Source organism: Colossoma macropomum, unplaced genomic scaffold (assembly GCF_904425465.1).
Source record: "Colossoma macropomum unplaced genomic scaffold, Colossoma_macropomum, whole genome shotgun sequence".
NCBI classification, from domain to species: Eukaryota; Metazoa; Chordata; class Actinopteri; order Characiformes; family Serrasalmidae; genus Colossoma; species Colossoma macropomum.
Window position 1 is genome coordinate 8,320,721 of NW_023494788.1, and position 22,189 is coordinate 8,342,909.

The 22,189-nt window shown below is 38.3% G+C and overlaps 2 protein-coding genes across 4 annotated transcripts in view; one reads left to right on the forward strand and one right to left on the reverse strand.

Moving 5' to 3' along the window:
• Positions 1-14,670, reverse strand: part of cep290 (centrosomal protein 290) — a 28,876-nt gene extending 14,206 nt beyond the window's left edge. Inside the window, exons 1-26 of one of the 3 annotated variants that reach the window (XM_036568237.1) lie at positions 13,916-14,670; positions 13,341-13,418; positions 12,214-12,283; positions 12,077-12,123; positions 11,545-11,688; positions 11,278-11,331; positions 10,874-10,894; positions 10,558-10,704; positions 8,972-9,154; positions 8,714-8,803; positions 7,715-7,837; positions 6,410-6,533; positions 5,873-6,045; positions 5,279-5,441; positions 5,047-5,147; positions 4,677-4,743; positions 4,130-4,242; positions 3,832-3,916; positions 3,058-3,191; positions 2,647-2,811; positions 2,315-2,464; positions 2,102-2,217; positions 1,913-2,015; positions 1,467-1,697; positions 1,137-1,310; positions 149-260 (exon numbers count right to left, since the gene is read on the reverse strand). In XM_036568237.1, the coding sequence (XP_036424130.1) occupies positions 149-260; positions 1,137-1,310; positions 1,467-1,697; positions 1,913-2,015; positions 2,102-2,217; positions 2,315-2,464; positions 2,647-2,811; positions 3,058-3,191; positions 3,832-3,916; positions 4,130-4,242; positions 4,677-4,743; positions 5,047-5,147; positions 5,279-5,441; positions 5,873-6,045; positions 6,410-6,533; positions 7,715-7,837; positions 8,714-8,803; positions 8,972-9,154; positions 10,558-10,704; positions 10,874-10,894; positions 11,278-11,331; positions 11,545-11,688; positions 12,077-12,123; positions 12,214-12,283; positions 13,341-13,418; positions 13,916-14,011 (3,064 nt within the window). In that variant the 5' untranslated portion in view covers positions 14,012-14,670. The remainder of the gene's footprint in view (positions 1-148; positions 261-1,136; positions 1,311-1,466; positions 1,698-1,912; positions 2,016-2,101; positions 2,218-2,314; positions 2,465-2,646; positions 2,812-3,057; positions 3,192-3,831; positions 3,917-4,129; positions 4,243-4,676; positions 4,744-5,046; positions 5,148-5,278; positions 5,442-5,872; positions 6,046-6,409; positions 6,534-7,714; positions 7,838-8,713; positions 8,804-8,971; positions 9,155-10,557; positions 10,705-10,873; positions 10,895-11,277; positions 11,332-11,544; positions 11,689-12,076; positions 12,124-12,213; positions 12,284-13,340; positions 13,419-13,915) is intronic. The other 2 variants (XM_036568238.1, XM_036568239.1) reach the window with 2 other exon arrangements.
• Positions 14,671-15,346: 676 nt separating this feature from the next.
• The window catches only part of tmtc3 (transmembrane O-mannosyltransferase targeting cadherins 3), a 36,203-nt gene continuing 29,360 nt past the window's right edge, over positions 15,347-22,189 (forward strand). The window contains exons 1-3 of the mRNA XM_036568241.1: positions 15,347-15,460; positions 16,276-16,489; positions 18,074-18,292. Of these exons, the coding sequence (XP_036424134.1) occupies positions 16,301-16,489; positions 18,074-18,292 (408 nt within the window). The 5' untranslated portion in view covers positions 15,347-15,460; positions 16,276-16,300. The remainder of the gene's footprint in view (positions 15,461-16,275; positions 16,490-18,073; positions 18,293-22,189) is intronic.

Sequence of the window (22,189 nt, forward strand, 5' to 3'; positions counted from 1 at the left end):
ATAGGATCAGGTTCTCCCTGATAATGTAGCTGTAGTTACTAGGAGCCAAAAAAACCCACAAATACTGATTGATCCTAGATCAGCAATCTAACTCTGAAGAGGCTTCATAACAATGTAACTATGTAGAAAGTGAATTACTGAGCTTTACCACTGTCATTGATGTGTTCCCAGGCTTGCTCTAGACTGTGCAGCTTCTCTTTTGTGATTTCAAGCTCTTTGATGATGTAACTGATGTGCTCACGGAGAGAAACATTTTCATTCTGAAACCACATTAGTAACAGTGTGAGACTCAAGCTCAAAACACATTACACTGCAAAAATGATCAAGTGAAAGCATATCAAAATATTTTTTATTTTGAGACAGATGTAAGAATATTATAAGATTATTCAACCAATTACTGGATTTTTATTTCAATGATTTGAAATAATTATCATCTAGTGAACCAATCTTATTCTATTGGCAGATAATTTAGTTTGTTTCAGCATTGTTTCTGCAAACAAATACAGTCGTATGCACAAACTTTCACATATGACTGTATTTCACTAGATTGCATGACTTAAAACTAGTAAAAATATCTAGAAATACAGTCATATGCAAAAGTTTGGGCACCTGTGGTACATGTTTTGGTAATTTTCTAAATGAAAATAAGTAAACACAATCTCTTTAGACAACACACTTCTGCACATTTTAGTACACAGTTGCTGAATTTATGACATTCCTATTTTATGCGTTTTTTAATATGTTAAACAATAAACAAGCAAATAAATAGAAACTGTGCACTAAAATCTGAAGAAAATGCAATATTTAAGTCCTAGAGATCTATCTTTCTGCAGGTTTTACCTCCAACCTAAATTAGTCATACTTCATTCAGTTAATCAAGAACATCTAATGGTCAGGTGGAATGAATCAGGGTTGGATGTAAAGAGTAGGTCTCCAGACACAGGGTTGGTGATGTCTGCTGAAGAGGATCTTATTTCCACTTAGAATATCAACAAAACATTGTGTAATTTGAGCAAGGGTGTTCAAAGTTAAATAATCTTATGATATTTTTACAACAACCCCAGATATATTAACTAGATTTAAGATAATTCCTCGAAAATGATTAGACATGTAAACATCACTCCAAGACACCATACCTCCAAATGTTCTAGACTGGTGTTCCTCTGAACAAGGTGATTGTCCTTCTGAAGGAGATCTCTGTATTTGATTGTAAGATCATTATACCGCTTGTTTGCCCTCTCCAGCTCTGATGATGGAACACTGTCATCAAGAGCTTTCTGGAGTGCTGCCATTTTGAATGCAGCCATCTCCTGCCAAAGTCAAAACATACACACTTTGTAGCCAAATATACACTGATTTTTAAATTGCCACATTTTAAATAACTACAGTGTATAGACATGGTGTTCTCATGCCATATTTACACGGTCTTTTTGGATTTTGTAAATAAAAAAAAGAGAACATTGCACCTTGAATCTCTGAAGATAGCCAATCCTTTCAGTGACTGCAACCTCCATTTGGACAAAGTCATCCTTCAGCTTGTTATTCTCCTTCTTCAGGTGCTGCTCCTGCTCCAGCAGGGTGGTGTAACGGCGGGTCAGGGATTTCTCGTTCACTCTGAGCACGGTCATCTTACGGGCAGCCTCGGACACCTGCCTCCTGATCTCAACTGGGTCCTTCTCCAGAGCCTCCAACCAGTTCTAAGAATCCATGCACAACAGGATGAATGAATTAAATTCGAAATCTGGAATAGTAAGAGTTCATTTTGAATTGTATTTATAAAATTGACTGTATGTTGAACCACTTGGTCAAAGATAAGTCTTATAATAAGTCAGATATCTTACAGAGGATAAACTTTGTGCGTTGTGCAGGTACAGATGAGGCACAGATCATGAAATATCTCATGATGACTTACATTATACTCTTTTATCTTCACTTCATCCACCTCCTTCTGTTCCTCCATTCTGGCCTTCACTTCAGCAAACGAATCTCTCTCCTTCTGCCAAGACTCCTTCTCACTAAAACAAAAGTGGACAGTGCTCACATTAAAACAAAGCAACATTGTTCAGAACCTTCACTAATTTACAATTTAGGCTGCACAAACCTTTGATATTCTTTATACAGTAACCCTTGTTGGTGGCGGATGATGGCAGATTTCCTCTTATATTCTTCCAAGGCCAGACCGAGCTGCTTGCTGGAATCTTCTTTGTTCTTAATCTCCTAAAAATTGTTTGGTAGTTCCAAATATTAATTTAGTCTTTTAATATATTTCAGTACAGTCATATATACTGTATTATGTGGGTGGTCTGATGTGTACCTGTAACAGTTGGACTATATATTCGTTGAGAGAGTTAATGGTTTGCATACTGGTTGGTGCCATTTCCTTAGGTAATGAGAGAGTCTTATAAGGCACAGCTGTGCCAGCTGACAGCCTTACTGCCTCAATCTCACCCTCCAAGCGTGCAATCTGACCAGAAGAATTTGAGAAAATGAACAACCATCAACATTATTGTGCTCAAACAAATTTATAGCCTCTTTTAACTTTAGTTTTACAAGTGACTTTAATCACAAAGAATTTATAAATCAACTTCAAACCTACGTCACCACTGAACAACTCAAACTCACAAAAATTAAGAGTCTGAGACAAACCTTGTCATTGGCCTTCATTAGCTGAGTGAGTGTGCTGGCTGTTTCCTCTCTAGCTGCCTTCATTTCTTGCCTCAGTTCTTCATTCCTGCCAGTCAGCTGATCTACCTGTGCCCTCAGATGTGCATTTACATCAGCCTTCCCTTCTGAGTACTTCATTTCCAGAACCTGGACATAGTAAGATACATATTTGAATTAACAGCATAAGTATATATAATAACAGTGAGTTTGACTTTTTATATCATGTTTACTTTTTATTGATCAGGCTTTCATTAATTAGTGTTGTCCTATAATGTTACACCTCGTTGTCTTGCAATGTAATGTAATCTACTTGTACTGTACTAGTACAAATTACTAAGTTTTATTAACAATGTAGGTCAAGGCAGGCTTTGTGGTTTATGTGGAAGAACGTACACTGACAAGTCTCTCCAGGCTGGGAATTCTGACACTGGTTTGGGCAGGAGTTTTGCTCTGCGCCTCTTGGATGGCCTGCAGGATCTCCTTCATGCTCTGCTCCAGCTGCTTATTTTCCTTCAGCATCTCGTTCACTGCAGAGGGGACCAAGTAGTCAATAAACAACACAACAAAAGCTTTAAAGCAACATGCCACTGAGTTTTCAAAATGGCTGTAAAATTAAACAGTTAAGACAAACAAAGTCATTCAGAAAGGATTGATGAGAAATGCATGCTCCATTCTAGAGAAACTTACTGAGTCAGAATTGTTCCCAGTGGTGCTGATAGTGTAATGTCTCTAAAAGCTCACTCACAGAACGTTATTACATGAAATATTTATGCCTGAACTATTGACTATGATGAGTTTTATGAAAAGCTTTTCGCCTGTACATATTTTTTGAAATACATTCATTGCAGAGAAGTATGTGTAGGACATTGCATCCAAAGAAACCAGATTTTTTGGATTTACCACTGTTTTATCTTTATCAGCATTACATATAAAAACTGAGAAAACTTGTCATTTTACATAGTAAATAAAGTGTCTACATTTGCACTGTATACCCTTCCCATTACATCCACTGTAAAGAATTTTGAGATGAGAAGTTTCTGGACCATTTCACATTAAGCCTCTCTGAATGACTTGCATATCAGTAATTGAATTATTCAGAAATATTGAGAAATCTGTGGAATCGGTTCTTATTTAACATTGAAACAGGAAACCCGGGCTGGCACTCACGTTTGGCTTTGAACTGTGAGGATTCTGTTCTTTTCAGCTCCAGCTCTTTCTCTCTGCTGTTCAGTTCTCTCTGCAAGTACTCATTCTGAAAAAAGGGGGACAGGAAAACAAAGGCCAGAACTGTAGTCTGAGCTCAAGGTAGTACAAATCAAATGATGCAAACTGTTTATGAAGAGAAGTTTTTTTGTTTGTTATTCAATTGTTATTCAGTTATTGCTAATTTACAAACAAAACAGGTGAAAATGACTCTACTTTCGCAACCCGTCTCTGTGATGTCATCCCTTTCCTTGAAACTTACTTTCTGTTTGACCTGCTCATCAGTAGAACTGAAGCCTGGTCTTTCCCTAATGGACCTGCTCGGCCCCTCTTCGGCATCATCTTCGAGCAGTGAACTGTTGATCACTGTAATTCCTATAAAGAGGAATGGAAGATCGGTGAAAAGCTCTGCACACTGCTTTTAGACAATGTAAAAATGTTTATATTATTAAAACAGACATACTCTTCACTGAATCCAAATTTCTGCCTATTAATTCTGATCACTGATAGTTCATAGAAATACATCTACATTTACGACTTTTGGCAGTTTAATCACGTTACAGGCATAGATGAATATAGCATTAGTCTTGCCCAGGGACTCTTACTGGTATAGCAGTTGTGCGCTTTCTCTGGCAGCGAAATGAACCTCAGAGTTACCTGCACTATACCAATTAGTTAACTTAATGGCCACTGTGTAATCATCTGACTCCTATGTAAACAAATTTACAGTAGCCTACGTGAGAACCCCTGATTATCAGTCCTTGAATAATTTGTGGTTGGAAACGTACATCACCAACAAAGGCCTTTACCTTTGTCTTTCACCAGGGCACGGATACGCTGTTTCAGCTCCAGCCTCTCCTCCTCAAGACGTTCAATCTAAGAGAAGATCAAAGAGGCTGACACAACACACATCACAAAACTCTGAAGGTTGTTGCTGGTTTTATGTGACATAGATCAAAGTTTATTGTTGTCATCCATATTATTAGCACTTTAAAAGCAGTAGGGAAACAATCAGTAACCAGAGTACACATGTTGAGAAGCTCTAATTGGTGTGTTTACAATGGAAACTAAACTCTAAAGCATGGCTTATTAGACTTCTCAGGGTAAAAGTATACTGCACCATAAAGTTGATGTTAACAATATGCCTATTAAAAAGCTTTACAGCTTAAGTCTCAGTACCTCCTTCAGCAGAACCTGGTTCTCTGCTCTGTACTGTCTCTGTTTCAATGCTTTCAATCGCCGGAACTCAGTCAAATCCACTTCTTCTTTTGGATTTAATCCTAATAGCGACAATAACCAAAATATAACATCACAGAGACACTTAAATGTCTGAAAGCAAGAGAACAGAAAAGGGCCAGCATAACAGCATGTCTTCTGCAAGGTAAATATATTCATAATGCATGTGACTGACCTAGGCGCTCTCTCAGCTCTTCGTTCTCATCCAGAAGGTCATTGATTTTCAGTTCCAGTTGGTTTATTTCCTTAGTCATGCCTTCTATTTCCCGGTCCCGGATCCTGACCTGGGTTTTGACCTCTTTGATTTCAGCTATGGCAGCTTCCAGTCCATCAGTGCCCTGAAACAGAAACAGAAACATATATATTTTGTCCAGCAAAACATAGAGGAGAAAACGTACTTCAAAGAAAACATTCAAGTATTACATAATGTAGTACAACTCTGAATATGAGGTACCTCAAACAACATGTAGGAGATGCTGTCATGCTAAATTTTAGCTGCCCATTCTTAGTGACCCCATTAATTACTAGGCAGCCTACACATTATCCTAGGCCGCCAAATATATAGCATCAATTTGTGTGTTATACAGAAAAATAGAAAAAAAGTTTTCATTTCAGGCATAGACAAATTTTAATTATTTATTTACTAGCCTTGCTTTCAGAGATGTTAGTAAAAAATGTGGACTTTCAGTTGACAGAGAAAATCTTATTTACATCTCAATCATATCAATCCGCCAACCATATCTAGGTGGGAATCACTGGCTTCACTCACAGACTCGTAGAGGCGGATGCGACTGAGGCTCTCGCTCAGCTCCTTGTCTTTGTCACGGGCGTCAGCCTCAGCCAGGTGTGCAGCACGTTCAGCTTGCTGTGCCTTTCGCTCTGCTGCCTGTAGCCTGGCGTTTAGCTCCTCTATCTTCCTCTGCTGCAGAGTAGAACCCAGCCCTGCCAGGACCAACCCGCACAGTGTTATAACAGTAGTGTCATGGAACTGGTGGCACCAATGTTCTGCTGTTTTTTTACTGGATGGCTGAAGTGCAGGCTAGGAGGGTGTGGAATGCACATTCTTCAACATGAAGCAGCATACTCTACGATTACTCTGTTTTCAGCATATGGACAAATAAGCACTCATGAAGGGGTTAGAGGTCACTAACAAAATAGGATGTGTATGGTCACATTTACTGTAATATTTACTGAGTTACTAAGTTTTTTTCCAGCTGTTGTAAACAAAGGCCTTTGTTAACAACAGAAGTGACAAAAAAAGTAAAAACCCCATGATATTGCGTGTCTGTCAATAGCAGAAATGTACCTTTTTCTTTCTTCAGTGGCTTCTTGAGCTCCTCTATAAGCAAGGCATTTTTCTCCATCTCGCCAGTGTACTGCTCCACTCGTTCAGACAGCAGCTTGATCTGATGGTCTCTCTCTTGCACAGCCTTTGAATGGCAGATCACACAAAAACACATTCATCTTCAGTACAAATTATGTAGCACATTGATGTGAAAGACAATATAAGGGCAGTGTAGAGACAGAAAACAAGTGAAAATGCATTTACAAAAGGTACAAGGTCAAATACAGAGATGAAGCAGTTAAAACATAAACATAAACAAAGCTAAAAAGATACTTACACCACACAACTCATAAATGACCTGCATCATGCATGTAATGAGCCACAAAGAAAAAAAGAACAAGAGGACAAATGTGAAAGCATCATATAACTGAGAAACCAACAGAAGATGGACAGAGATGGAAGGAAAGGTGTCTCTTCACAAGCACAGTGCAAGAAATAAACAGATTTTGCTAAGCATTATATTCAGAAGTCAGTTTGCTGAATGCACTTTGTATGTAAAATGTGAGATGTGTATGAGTGGAAGAGCTGTTAGGTATGGAGAACATCTCTGCATATAGTACTTTGCAAGAAGTCAGAGACCACAGTCTTACCAGGTCAAAACAGCCATTAGGTACAAGTTGTTCATTTTTCAGTGTCTGGAAAAAACTAAATATTTATTTAACAGAAAATCACACAAAAGCTACTAAATACAAAATCAAAATTGTCAGTATTTGGGGTGCCCCTTATTACAGTTTCCATACTTTTTAGGAGACTCGCTTTGAGTTTTTCAAAGAAGTCTGCATAGATATTTTTCAAAGCTCAGTCTTAGAAAGTGGTTGCATTTTCTGCTTCTCATGATTCAAGCAATCCTAAACACATTTCATGAGGTCTGGACTCTGGGGTTGGCCAGTCCATTGTTCTGAGAACACCAGCAGCTTCATTGTTTGATTGGCTATTTATTTTTCTAAGTAAGGGCTTCTTGACATCCACACATCCTTTCAGACCCTTAGGGTTGAGCTGTCTACTCACATTTTTTCAGATCTAAAGATCTATCAGAAATATCACCTGAAAAATAAATCTCTTGTACTTAGTGGCCCTTTTGACTGATAAACAAATAAAGGTCTCTGTTTAGTACTTTTTGCACAATACTGTGTTTATGTATTTGCTGTTTTTATTGCAACTGAAATGAGGGTTTAACTGCTGTTTAGCTCCTAAAACACCACTATTAAAAAGCTTTGTATCTGGTCCACAGTGTGAGAATAGTAAGGCTTGTGATTAGCCCCGGACCTGCTGCAATGCGATGATGTTGCTTTTGTCTGAATCCATATGGGCAGATCTTAGCCTTTCTCTCAGGTCCCGAATCATCTGCTGGTACTCCACGATTTCCGCATCTTTTCCTGATAATACACTCTGCATACACACACACGCACACACACACACGCACACACACACACACACACACATGCACAACATTACACAAAACACACAGAGAAAACATTGAGAGTGACAAGTAACAACCACAATTAAATGGCTTTCTAAAGAAATGTTTTAAAAAGTAAATCAGTGTTTGTGTAAAATAACAGTTGGCACAAATCTGATGCTGATAGCATACAGATAATTAACCTGTCAACAGCTCTGACTCATGAGGCTAAGTGAAAACAATTCTTTAGATTACTCAGAGCCATGCTTGTTGTTTTAGAACAAAAAGAAAACAACTGAAAACACGCAAAACTGCCAGACTAGTTTTCCTTGAACAATGGACAGGCAGAGAACGAAATTACACATGTCCAACAAGATTTAAGCATACAGAAATTTTAACTTCACTTGAAAGAGTTGTATGTCTTGCGTTTTTTTGTTTTGTTGTTGTTTCCCCAGAATTTAGTCATGTCCAATACCACCCATTAGCCAAGTCTTCCCTTATCACACGACACAATCTGGGACGTGTGAAGCACCACCACATTTTCTCAAACTGCCGCTAATGCAACACCACTGAATAGCTTAGCATGCTTGGTGGAAAACACTAACTGCCAAGTATTTTAACAGACACCCATATTGGCTAGCATCACGCTGAGTGATGGGTTGAGAAGGAGGACCATTCTACCCACCCACAGACAACAAAGCCAATTATGCTTTCTTGTACTCTTAGCCACGGACGGATGTGGCATCAGCAGGGATGAAACTCATAACCTCACCATTTGGAAGCCTTCAGTTTATGGATGGGATTTAATTGGTGGTGGGAAAAACAACCACCAAACAAAGATGCGAAGGGTAGTAGTGCTATATTACCTTCCACTCCTCGACTTTAGCACTGACTGCAGCCATCACTGGATCATCCTCCTCAGCCCGAGCCTGGATCTGCTCTGTTAGCTCTCTCACCTATAGTGACAGTCAAGAAAAGACTGAAGTGAAGAATAATTTATTGTCAGTTAAATTTTCTCAAGCTCCTTTGGACTAGTCATTTTTTAACATAACAGGTCATAAAACCTCAAGGAATACTGCACAGCCTCAAATTAACTAACTGTAGATATAAGCTAATAAAAAAACCTGGAGCTTGGCTTGGTCTCTCTCTTTCCTCAGCTGGTCCATTATGCTGTCGGTCTGCTGGACCACAACCTTCATTTTGTTGTATTCATCTGTCATCTTTTCCATCTCCTTCACCGACTCCTCCAGATTTTTCTGCAAGTGCTCGTTTTCACTCTTCAGGTTGGCAGCCATGTCCTCAGCATGCTGCCAGATGAACATACAGGATGAATGGGAGTTATACCAGGCAGGCAGGCAAAATGTGACAATAAATTGTTTAACAAATGAACAAATACACAAAATGTAGAGCAGCTGTATTAACTCTGAAATCCATCTCATCTGTCTGGTAACCATGATAATTTCAGTGAGGATCTCATTTAGGAAAGTAGCTAATACAGAATAACATTTTGCCCATTATTTTTTCCAGACAGGACAAAACGTATTAGAGAAACATTCTAACTTACCAAAATCCCCTTTACAGTGTCGTAAATTTCAGCTAACTTCTATTTTAATCTTCCATTTTATTGAAAGTACAAAGTTACCCTGTAGCTAGATAACTACATAGATAACTTAGCTAACAAGTTCACTAGACTTCACTAGCAGGAATGAACATTTTAGACATATTTGCTATTGGAATAACTGAATTTTTAAACAAATAGTTTTAGAATATCCCAATAAGAAACTACTTTGTCATGAATGTGAAGCACCACTCTTCCATAGCACCCGTAGCTAAATTAGAGCTTTTTTTAGCCTAAGCTAACTAACAACCTACACCACCATAAAATAAACCATGAGATATTAGTTACAGTTCAATTCCTGATCTTTTGTCATATAATCATGAACATACGCTAATTTTATTATCTAGGAGTGTGTTAATGTAAATAATTTCACTCTATAAATATCCTTTATTTATCTGGTTAACAGCTAGCTAACTTACCAGATCTGCTAATGCTAATTTCTGCTAGTGGCCCTGAGGGGTTATGATGTCAGCGCCAAGCTAACAGTGTTGTACATTCAATTTACCACACTTGGTTTAATACTACTAGATTAAACACTGATATTTGACCACTGATATATTCTTTACCTTAAATGCTGCAGTTGTTTATGGTTGTTTTTCCTTTAGCATCAGTTTTAACTTAAAGCCTATCTGAGTGTTAGCTGTGCATGTCAGGTCGGTTGCTTGGTAACATACATGACAATTGACTGCCAACTTCAAGTAGTGTAGGATTTCCTAACTTGAGGTAAGATGGGATAATATGTACAAAATATGTACAACAGGATGTACAATAACTTTGTAAAAACATAGTTTAGGAACTATGTAAAAACATACTTCCTAAATTAGGTTATGATTTACTTTGTGGTTTGAATCCAAGAAAAACCTCATCTTGAAAAATCTTATCAAAAATCTTATCGATGCTGTATAAAATTATTCTTGATGTACCTCGATATTCAAATTCTTCCAATTTTCTCTACCATTTCCAAACCACTTTGAATGACTTTGCTGGCATATCAGTGATTTAATTATGAAGTCATTTTGAAAAATCATCCTTTAAATGTGACCATATATTTGCATGACAGAGATTAGATTGAAGCAGTGTGTTCCAGCTGACCTGCAGGTCTTCCATGCACTGGTAGAGCTGCTGGTTGGCTTTGTTGAGCCTCCTTTGAGTCTCAGTGCTCTCCTCTCTGGTCTGGAGGGAGTCCTTCTGCTCCAGCTCTTTCCTGTAGAACTCCACATCCTGATGGAGCTGTTCATTCTACAGGAGACCCAGCCAAAAACAGCATATATACAGCAAATCAATAGTGAACGTCATTTAAACCAGCGATCGTTCATTCCTGCTCTGGATGTTTTCTCAATTTTTTTTTCCAAACATACACACATACTAAGCTGAGACAGTCTGGTTCCTCTCACTCTGAGAGTCTTACCTTCTTCTTAAGCTGCTTTATCTTGGTGGTGAGAGCAAAGACAGCGACGGATAAGCGATGATAGTGCAGAAAGAAAAAGGCAACATGCAACATGCATAAAAATGAAAATGGGATTATGAAAACAAAACACTTGAACATGAACAAGCAGAAACAATGATGAGAATGGAGTGATTCAGGGATAGAGATGGGAGGGTAAAGGAAACACATGCCTGAAGCACCTGTGCTCGCTAGTGTCCATGGCATTCCCACAGAACAATAACACTTCGTCTTATTTCCACTGAACTACCAGTGAGAGCCCTAACAACCTCGGGAGCACATAACAAGAAATCTTATTTCAAATTAGCTTCTGTGTAAGCATGCATATGGGTATTATTACATGCGGAGAGACAGTGACGTGCATTTACCTCTCTTTTTAGCTTTCTGTTCTCATCTTCAGCCTCCTCTGCTCGATGTGACAGCTAGAGTGTTCAAAAAAAATGCTCGAAACAGTTATTATCTGGCCTTCAATCAACACGCATTAGTTGTTGTATTTACATGGTGGAAAATATATCACCAAAAGGTATCTGTCCTAAAAATGTACAGATTAAGACACAACAGATTAAGTAGTGTACTGTGCAGCTTTGTTTGAATGCATTAGTAGAAGAACTGGACAAGCAGTACAGATGTTGTACCTCCTCGTTGGTTTTCCTCTCTTTACTCATTTCCTTCTCCAGCTGGACCAGCTCCTTCTCCTTGCGCTCCAAGTGACTCTCCAGTTGGCGGATTTCGTCCCGGAGGAAGCGTGTGTCCCGCCCCCCCGTTGAGCGCTGTGCCATCTGGACATCCACAAGTGTAAATAAGCCTTAACAACACACCAAGAACATTGCATCTCCCTCTGCATGCATTACCTGCACTTCAGGATGGATTTATTTCACACTTATTGGCAGAGCATGTTATATATTCTGATTAAATGCACAAAATAGAGGTTAAACGAGGTATATCTGTAACTGACAACAACTCACAGCCAAAAAGATTAGCCTGCTAATCTTCTCAAGCTTGTCCAGCTCATAAGACAGAACAATAAAAGGCCACTGATAACACAGAGGTATTATTATTCTGTGTCTGGTGCCTCCCAAAGTTAGTAAACATTACTGCCAGGTTAAAATACTAACCCAGTGTTTCTGATTGTACAAGCTTTTATTTATTTTTGGTTCACATGCTTACCTCCAGCTCATTTTCCAATTTATATATCTTTGCATTGAGTTCGGTTTCTGTATAAAGAGAAAGATATTTTATTGAATCAGACCACATTTCAAATCTTTCTGACAACTTCTTTTCAGCGCCTGACAATGCAGACATACCAATTCTTGCTTGCTCGGTGCCAGCTTTGTCGACGACATCGTAGGCACAGCTTATTTCTTCCAACTTCAGCTGCAGCACAATCAAATCCGTTAGACTAGTGAAAACACAACTACTGCTAACACTACTACTAATAATGCTTTGTGTTACAGAACAGTTTCAGTTGTGTGCTTCATAATTACCAAAATTCAGAAACAGTAGAAAGGTTAAGCATAAATTAAAAAAAATAAATAACAAGTAAAAAAAAAATCAATAAGGTCATATAAAAATAAGCAAATGGTAAAAGCACAGCAAAAAGACTAGTATAGTGGTGGGTGATAGAGTAAAAAAATATCATGATATTTCAAGATGTTTTCACAATATGCATCACAATATTTTGTTCTTCTGTGGTTTGAAAAGTTCGAACAAACAGAACTTGTATAGCCACGTTAAAAAAAAGCTAGGGGTACAGAGCAATATCAGAATCATATCAGTATCAGCAGATATTTGCCTTAAAAAAATATATATCAGATGTTGACAGATGTTTAGATTTGGCCGATATTACATCCAATATTCGCTAACATATTTATGGTACTTTGGAAGAGCAGAATGTTTAGGTGACGCTGGGTTACTGCGCTAAAATTACTGCATTTTATCAATTATATCAATGTAACCCTACAATTTCTAAAAGTTTGGTTCATAAAACATGACAAATGTCTCCTAATTCTCATATTGGTGTATTTCTACAATATGCTCTCAAAAAATATGAATACAATGATTTTTATTCACTGTTTTACAAACTGCACTGCACTAAATTCAATTAAACCGGACCAATTATGCTTGCTTTGTAATGCAGTTGATCAGTCCATAAGTACTGATGATATCCATGATATGCTCAGAAAAAGTGTTGTGATGTAATGTGGCATAATTTGGCACGATAACGATAAATGTGGTCACGCTGCCCACCCCTAGACAAGTCCTTCAAACTTTCTTAAAAACAGCTGCTTTTTCTGAGGTTTAAAATCTGCACATGTTCAACTAATTACAGAAAAATGAGTCTGTGTTAAATATAATCATGATCAAAAAGCTTTTTACACCCATGAAAAAAAGAGACAGAGGAAAAGGAGAGAAAATATCTGAAGAGTCGTACCCTCAGTAAAGTCTGTGAGATTCTGAACAGCTGGATTATTTTCTCTGGCTCGCCCTCCTTCAGCTCTCGTGGATGGATCTGCAGAAGGACATTCATGTTGTTTAACGACATGCAGACAAGGATGAGCTGGGTTTGGCCCTCATATGTCCCTCATTCTGGTGAGTAGTGCTTTATAACTTTCTAACTATATGCCAGTTTTCCAAATAAACATTATTAATCAAGGGCTAGACTTAAGAAAAGAACTGGCCCATAGAAACCCACACAACAAACAATAAATAAATATAAGATTTCTATTTACAGCGTGGGTTAGTCCAAGCCTTGGCTTTACTTCCTTGAATCACTGCCCCAAATGTGGACAAATCCATATATTCCTCTCAGTTATGTCCTCAGGAAACTGGCCTCTGTTATATCCTCTAGTTTACTATTCCCAAAGTCTACGCCAGGAACTATATAGTTTACTGGTGACACAGTGATCATAGCCAAACATTAAAAAGCACTTGCATCTGGCAAAACTTTAACATGCTGGCTAGATGACTGATACTGTGATGTGCTACAGCTTACTTGGATTTCATTACCTTCAAAATAATGTCACAGATCTTCTGCTCCTCTTCGCTTCCCAGAACGTCAGGGTCCACACTCATCACTAGTTTCCAGTCTGTGGCTGGAGGCATCTTGCTTGTTTGTGTCCAAATTGGTCCAAAATCTTGGCAGTGGAGTTACACAAACAGCCAAGTACCTTGTAAAATACTTGTCTGTTTAAATTGAAGAGTATCTTGTAGACCTGGACACAGTCATCTACTTTGGGCTTGAGTTATGCAGGCAGTAAAACGTTACGGGTAATCTGATCAAGTCACATAACGAGCATATTTCCTGTGCACTCTGTAATATATTGCACTATTGCAGACTGCAGCGAAAAGAGTCACAGGATGTCAATTCTGTGGCCAGCATCAATGACAACAGTGGTCATTACCATCTGCTTCAAAGGTGCTGTTTTAGACATTTAGCTAGCACGCAATTTCAGAGCAACAGCCAACAAGACACTTAACGAGTTAGTTAGTTAGATACCAAAAGAAGAAAGAAACGGAGTAGAAGTGAACTGTTTAATTTAACGTTACTGCAAGGCGAACACAAACACAACACCGTTAGCTCAGTTTCTAAATGTATAGTTTGTTTATAGTCCACTAAAAAGCCAAGTCGCCAATTTCAATCTCTAACCAAACGTTAAAGAAGCTATTTATTGTCACACATTTCAGTCGGGCGTTTAAATTTAACAGCATATTCTCGATATCGTTAGCCAGCTAGCTAACTAAAACGTTCCATTTTCTCGCGCTGTTGCTAGGCTACCACTGAAAACAGTCGTATTTCGCTGGACGTTCGTTGCCGTTTCGCGTCATCGTCGTAAGATTGGGGAGGGAAAATCAAGATCTACACATTATGTGACAAGCAAGCCGCTCGTTCAATTTTTGGAAAGAATGATTTGGAGATCAGCAAACGTACAGCAGTTCTGCGTGAATTTGTTTTTCATATTAAAAGCAACATACAAAGAGCTCTTTGTAAAAATAAGATATGCCGATTAAAATGCGCGTTGGTTAAATCTGTTAAAACAGGCTACTTTAGCTGGCTGGCATATGCAATTTATTCACTAAAAAAAGACCTAACCTGAAAAAATGCGAATAAGAACCAGAATGCGACATAGACAACACATACTTTTTTAAACTCTCGTACATGATACTTTTCAATAACAATTTTGAAAATAATGTATTAATTCATTATTGTTTTTATTGTTATTATTTATAATATTTTTCTCTAAAATAATTTTTATTCCTCTGTGTTCTTTCCAATACCCATGTATTTATATAACATTCATTTATCATTTCTACTTATAATAATTTCTTTATAGATTATTTCCACTTTTAAATACTGAACTAAAACGCTTGGTACAGTAGTCGATATTGCCAAACAGGAGAGTTGCAACCCGGAACCTGTTTTTCGTTACACAGCTGGGAAAAAAGTCTATTAGCATCGAAAATCTGGGTTGCCGTTACCGAATTAAAGCAGCTGTGTTTTTTAAACCCATACTTACATTGTCTTTCCGAATAACTCCTCAAAGCCATGACAAGGTGGGTCTCCAGCGTTTATCGTTTAATAAGGCTCACCTGGGGCTGTTTTCAGTAGCCCCTTCTTTCAGTGCCGTTAGCCAGTAGTGGCTAATACAATAGCTGCCATAAGCTGCTCAGCCTTCACTCTGGGTGAGGACTGAGACTCAGAAGGTTTACATGATTTTAGATGACGGTCTTTAGATTTTGGTTTTTGGATGAAGGGGTAACGTTAGAGTGAGCCAAATTACTGTATGCTGTGATTAAGCGTAAATATTACTGTGTTGTTCACGAAGCATAACTTCAGCTGCTTTGATTTTTTGGGGAGGTTTCCAGTGTTTTCACTGAGCAGCTGAATGAAAATATAAATGATAGATCTACATCAGCACATCAGAGTGTTAGACATTCGAGTCACTTTCATATTTAATAACGAAAGTATGTTTAAAATTAGTTGTTTAAAAACCTGACTTTGAATATTCATTGTTCAAAGCCAAAGCCGTTTTGAGCTGTGACTTTCTGAAAACTGAAACGTGCCAGAACACATTTGTCATTCATTTTGTTAATGCCATGAAGTCAGTGCTTCTCAACCCGGGTCTTGGAGGTCCACTGCCCTGAAGTTTTTAGTGTTTTCTTTGCTCCCAACACACCTGATCCAACTGCTCAGCTCTGTATGAACCCATTATTACGTTAAAGTGGCTGTGTTAAAGCAAGAAAAGCACTAAAATGTGCAGAGCTGTGGGCTTCCAGGACCAGGGCTGAGTAATATGGTGAGGATTGTGTCAGTTTTGAGTGGACTGACTTGAATCTGTTCTGTGGACTCTGGTTTCTCCTCCTTACAGTGCTCAATGAGGTCACACGTCAGTGATGGCTGTGTTGTCGTGGAAGGAGATTTGCCTGCTGACCGGACTGGTGGTGGGCTGCTACTGGAACAGTCTCCTGTGTGGTTTCGTGTTTGATGATGTCTCTGCCATTTTGGACAACAAAGACCTTCGTCCCTCCACGCCTATCCAGAACCTCTTTCTCAATGATTTCTGGGGGACCCCCATGTCAGAGGTAGGGTCCCAACTGTTACAGAGAGGGTAAAATGATGCGTTATAATTCTGTCCTGTTGTTTGAGAATGCAAAATAGTGCTGGGTGATACTGATAAAGTTCAGTGTCTGTCTTTTCCAAGTGTCTCACAGTAACAGATTTGACGATCATGAAAGTTTAGCTGATGATCACCTGTAATATAAATAATTGTGAACAATAATTTGTTATTTTTTGTTGATTTGTATACAACTATTTAAATACAAGACTGAAGTAGCCAGATTGGCTGACTAGATATTTTCATCTTATTCAGCTTATTAGATTTTCATCTTATCAGCTTCCAGCTGAGTACAGAAGCAGCTGGAGCTCAAATAAACAAACATGACTCACTACTGCCCTCTAAAGGTGTTATTACACCAGTCTGAAATTTTGTCTTTTTTTATTGCACAAAATCAATTACATAGGTGTGTAAACATTTTCAGAAAGGAATCTTACTATTTATTAAGTTTTTATGTTGTCTAATATGTTCTTTCAAAACAATATGAATCACCATGTATGTGATATACATTGCAGCTAACTGTCAGGTCCTAGATACTATGTGTAAAATGCCCAAAATAGAATTACAAACTAAAAACAAATCACTTGGCAACAAGGACATGGCTATTTTATGGGCATTAGTTCAGTGTCTTTGCCTATCATTATCATCATTGTATATGCTCATTATCTACTTTGCAGAGGTCGGCGATATGGCATAAATATAATGTGGCAATGCTACAAGAGATTTTAAGATACATGAAATGTCGATATTTATTTTTTTCAGAAATCAGATCACTTGAAACTGAAGCGCTACATTTAAAAAAATAAAATGATTTTTATTTAATATTTTGCATACTTTGTTGCACTAAATCCACTTAAATGGGTCTGATTTTGCTCTCTTTATAATAAAACATGTAGTTGGTTAGTGTTCAGGCACTGATGATATGTTCAGAAAATCATATTATATTGTATTGTGATGTAATTTATCCCAGTAATGATAAATATTGTCAAATTGCCCAGCCCTGCTACATTGCTAAAAAGATAATTGAAAAGCAATATTATGGTTTGTCAGTATTGGCCTGCGGGCTAAATTTGGCCACTGAGGACATTTGATTTGGCCTAACAGAAGGGTAACCTAACCCCGCCTCCTCACCCATGGAGAGTATTTATCCTATATGTAACTTATTTTCCCTTTGAAATTCAATTGCACTATTATTATAAGTAACAAAGTGTAGTGTATCTTATATGTTTGTAAACTCTTGATTTGAAACCTAGCTATCTTCTTCATTTGTATGCTGTTTTGTCTTTTTGGGCCATTAGTCCACCACAAACACTGCAGACAAAAGTTTGTGCACCCTTGGTATAGATGATCTATCATCTAAAATATGAGAATCTGCTTGCTGACTGATCATGTAGGGTGTGCTCATTCTATTCCTGATTATCAGTCCTCCTCCAGTACTAATCTAACATTGGCTCTCAGTTAATGTTGAAGATTTGTTGCAGGGTTGGGGAGGGCAGGGTTGTGCAATCTTGGCAAGGATGTGTCTACCTGAAACCACTCTCTTTCTGTGCAGGAGAGGAGCCATAAATCTTACAGACCGCTCACTGTCCTCACCTTCCGCCTCAACTACCTGCTGAGCGAGTTGAACCCTGCGTCCTACCACCTGCTGAACGTGCTTCTCCATGCAGCCGTTTGCATCCTCTTCCTGCGCTTCTGCCGACTGCTCCTGGACCGCACGACCAGTGTGGTGGCCGCACTGCTGTTTGCTGTCCACCCCATCCACACAGAGGCTGTGAGTAAAACGCACAATAGTGCAGTTTCTAGCCTCTGAAACCCATATTCATATGAGTTTACGCATGCAGACGGTACATATTAGGGGTGTACAGATGCACCTCTGGAAGGTGCTGAATCAACTGCATTGATGTTGTAAATTCTCAGGCCATTTTCAAACCCAAGTAGACAAGATAACTTAGTGTTTTTATTGTCTGTCGCAGTGCTTTATAGATAGTTCCTCCAGTCCCATTTGTTTATTTGGTATATTTTTAAAAAAGTCCTTGAATCATTACAAAACCACTTTCACTTCAGATGAAATCTTGGTGAAATTTGAGTTTTCCTGATGTACTGAATAATTTCCTTAAGACTAACCATATGGAATCCTTTCTGTGTAGCCCTAGTTATGATTATTAAGTTGTTAAGTGCCATCAAATTGTTTCCGACACATGGTGACCATATGGATAGTGTTCCTCCAGAATATCCTGACATCTGTTTGGGTGTTCAGGCTTCTGAATGGCTGGTTCATGATTCTTCTGATTGTATCCATCCATCGTGTCGCTGGTCGTCCTTTTCCTCTTTTGCCTCCAATTCTTTCAAACATAACAGTCTTTTCCAATTAATCGGTTCTTCTCAGATTATGTCCAGAGTAAGATTTCAGTTCAGATGTCTGGGCTTTAAGTGAGAGATGCAGCTTAATTTGTTCAAAGATCCATTTGTTTGTTTTCTTTGCCATCCAGGAAACTCTCAAAAGTCTTCACCAACACCAAAGTTCAAAAGCATTTATAGTTTTGCTGCCTTTCTTGTTTATTATCCAGCTTTCACATCCATAAAGAACCACAGAGAAGACCACAGCCTGGACAGTTCTGATCTTTGTCAGTCTGTGATGGATCCTCTGTTGTTAATAACTGATCCGAGTAGACAAAAGCTGTTAACCTTTCCACATTTTCTCCATCAATGGAAAGTTGGTAGTCTACATAAATAAATGCATATATAATTTAGGGATGTGCTTGGGTACTCAAGCTGTAGGTTAAGCGTTTGAGATTTGAACACTGAAATCACTGTTTGTTTGTTTGTTACATTTCATCACAGGAAGAAGATTATACAGGCTAACAATTTAGTGAAATTCAAATTTTAGTTTAGATTTATACAGGACTGTAAAATATGGCAAATTTACTTGTATTTGTGAGGAAGTCTGTATATTCTAATAGCAATACTTTGCTGCTCTGAAATATGTGCCTTAATGTGGGCACATTAAGACACACATGTCTAAAAAGGCAGAAATAGCACAGGTTTATTTCTAACGCATGTTAGCTGTGTCCAGAAAGAGTGGAAATGAATGTCTCTGGCAAACTAATATGCTGCCACATCGTGCACTGAGGAGAAATGACCACCTGTAGAAAATGAGTCCTCATCAACATCCAGTGTTACCAGTTAGCTGTAGTTTTACCTCATTAAGTTGGCTGAGGCAGCCCCTATTATGTTACTCATCCAACACAAAAACCAACAGATTTCAAAGTCCATTTTTGTCCTTACCCAAAGTTAACTGATCATCTGCTCATAATCTCGTATCAAAATTAGTCGGAATGCACAACCCTAATATGAATGGGGCGAGCAAAATATTGAAAACAACGCATCAAAAATGAGTTCCATTGTAATGAAGGCTCTTCGAGATGGATTTCTCTCTGCAGACTCTCTCATTGGTTACTGCCTGAATCACACATTTGGTTATATAGTTGGCCAGCTGACACCATTCGGATTCATGAACGTCTTGATCTGTAAAAATCAGACATCACCGGTCACTTTGGAGCTTGTTCGGGAAGGCTAAAGGTTGACTTGTTTCCACTCTCAAACTACCAGATTGTTCATGTCACCACTTACTTCTCATCAAGTTTCTGACCTGGAAATTTGCGTTCGATTGTGAAAATTGGTTAAAATGGATAAAATGGGGTTAAAATTGGGCTAAAAATAGCTTAAGAAGCGGAATAACCCCATGAGTTTTTCAGTTACTCCATTCAGGCCACACAGCAACTACAGCGACCTCAGGTTAGCAGTGAATTTACAAAGGCTGAACATGGTAACACTAAAGTAACACATCAGTGTGTTACTATACAAAAAATCGATGGTGTATGCAACACTTTGTGATTGAGACTTCAGAAATAATAGATATTATCAACAGATGCCTGCTTTGAAAGACAGCTGAGTTTATAAAGCGACATTAGACGTGGAAAAGGTTTTGAAAGACATTAAGTAGAATCATAATTACTGACACAATAGTTACAAATTGCTAAATATGTTAAAAATCAAAATTATGTAAAATCATCATCAGTGGTATAACAGGTCTCACTTCCCAAAAACATCACAGTACTAAGATTATATTAAGTTGCTAAAGTCGCTGAGTTTATGGACTAGGTTTCTGCACACAGAGTCTTCTTGATCTAACATACTTTACCACTGGAGATTCCTCATTGGAAAAAAAAAAGTTAACCTTAAATCAAAATGTTTTTGGTCATATTAAGCAAAATTCTTTATATCATGCCAAATTTAAAAGACAGAATTTTTGATTTCTAGAAGATTCTGAGGAAAAAGTGTAGTGACTTTTGCCCATCTCTAAAATGCATTCTCAGTTTTGATTACATCACAGTGCACCAGCATGTGACTAAACAATAATATTAACCAATAATATCATGTTTTGCCTCCCCTTTCCTCCCCCCACCTGTCATCAAGAGAAAACCTCCCTGGTGGAAAAGTGTAATTGCACACAATGTGTGGAAGAACGTTTTGTAACATGGGTTGTGCTTAGGACTTGTTCACTGAGCGGATGAATCTGATGATTGCCAGGGCGTTGACAGAGTGTTCACAGAGAACTGAGTTCAAGCTTAGTGTTGCTGTCATATCTGCTTCAGAGTATTGTTGATTTTGCATTCAAGCCAATCTTCTTTTTGTGCAGTGTTGATATCTGACCTCACATGAAATTTGACCTAATACCTTCCGACTTTTTAAAGATTTATTTCAGACTTTGGTAGCTCGCAGCACACCATATTTTAGGTTAAATTCACATTGATTATAAATTACCGTTACACCGTGTCTGAAATCTAAGGTACTTTTAGGAAGCCCACACAGCTCATTATCTAATATAATCATATGTTGTTTTGCATTTCCATTTTTTTGCTTGGCCAGTGTGTACATTAATTTAACTGAACTGGAATTTAACTTTCACAGACCTCAAAGATACCCTACAGCATCAGAAAGAAAGACACTGTGTTGTTTTAGTGACCACTTGACCTTACTGGGTGGCAAAGGGCTGAGCTATATTTGCCAGGGAATTTTTTTGGCTGAGATGCTGAAACGAGGGCTCAGAGGAAGGCAGGCCTGTGATTTGTTATGTGTCAGTTGGTTGGTATTCATTCCATCTCTGCACAAAACAGGCTTTAGCAGCAGAGATTTAGCCCAAGGACGGTGGCGTCTGGATTGTCTCCCCATAAATGAATCTGGACTTGTGCATGATGATGCCTTTCATGAAATAATACAGACAACAGACTGTTCTGTTCAGGACTTCCTCTTCATGTTTATTTGTGTGAGTGAGCGTGGTGGTGTGTGTGCATGCTTGGAAGCATGCCTTCCTGTGAGATGTAGACAGTTTACTCTGTAATAAATTTGACTTTGGGGAAATGAGCCTCATCATTATTCTCATTGTAACTGATGGTTTTATTTAGTTATTGGATGGAGGGGACATGTGTGTGTTCAGACTATTTCTTCAGATGACTGGCCCCTTTTGTTTAAACTGCCATTGCAGACACCTCCATGTGGTGGCAGTAATGGATAGTTTGTTGTTTTGGTCTCATAAGCAGTGAATGGACCAGTGGCTGAAATGCTCTTCAGATTCTGTAAACGTGAAATGTTCAGGTCTGCTTACTTA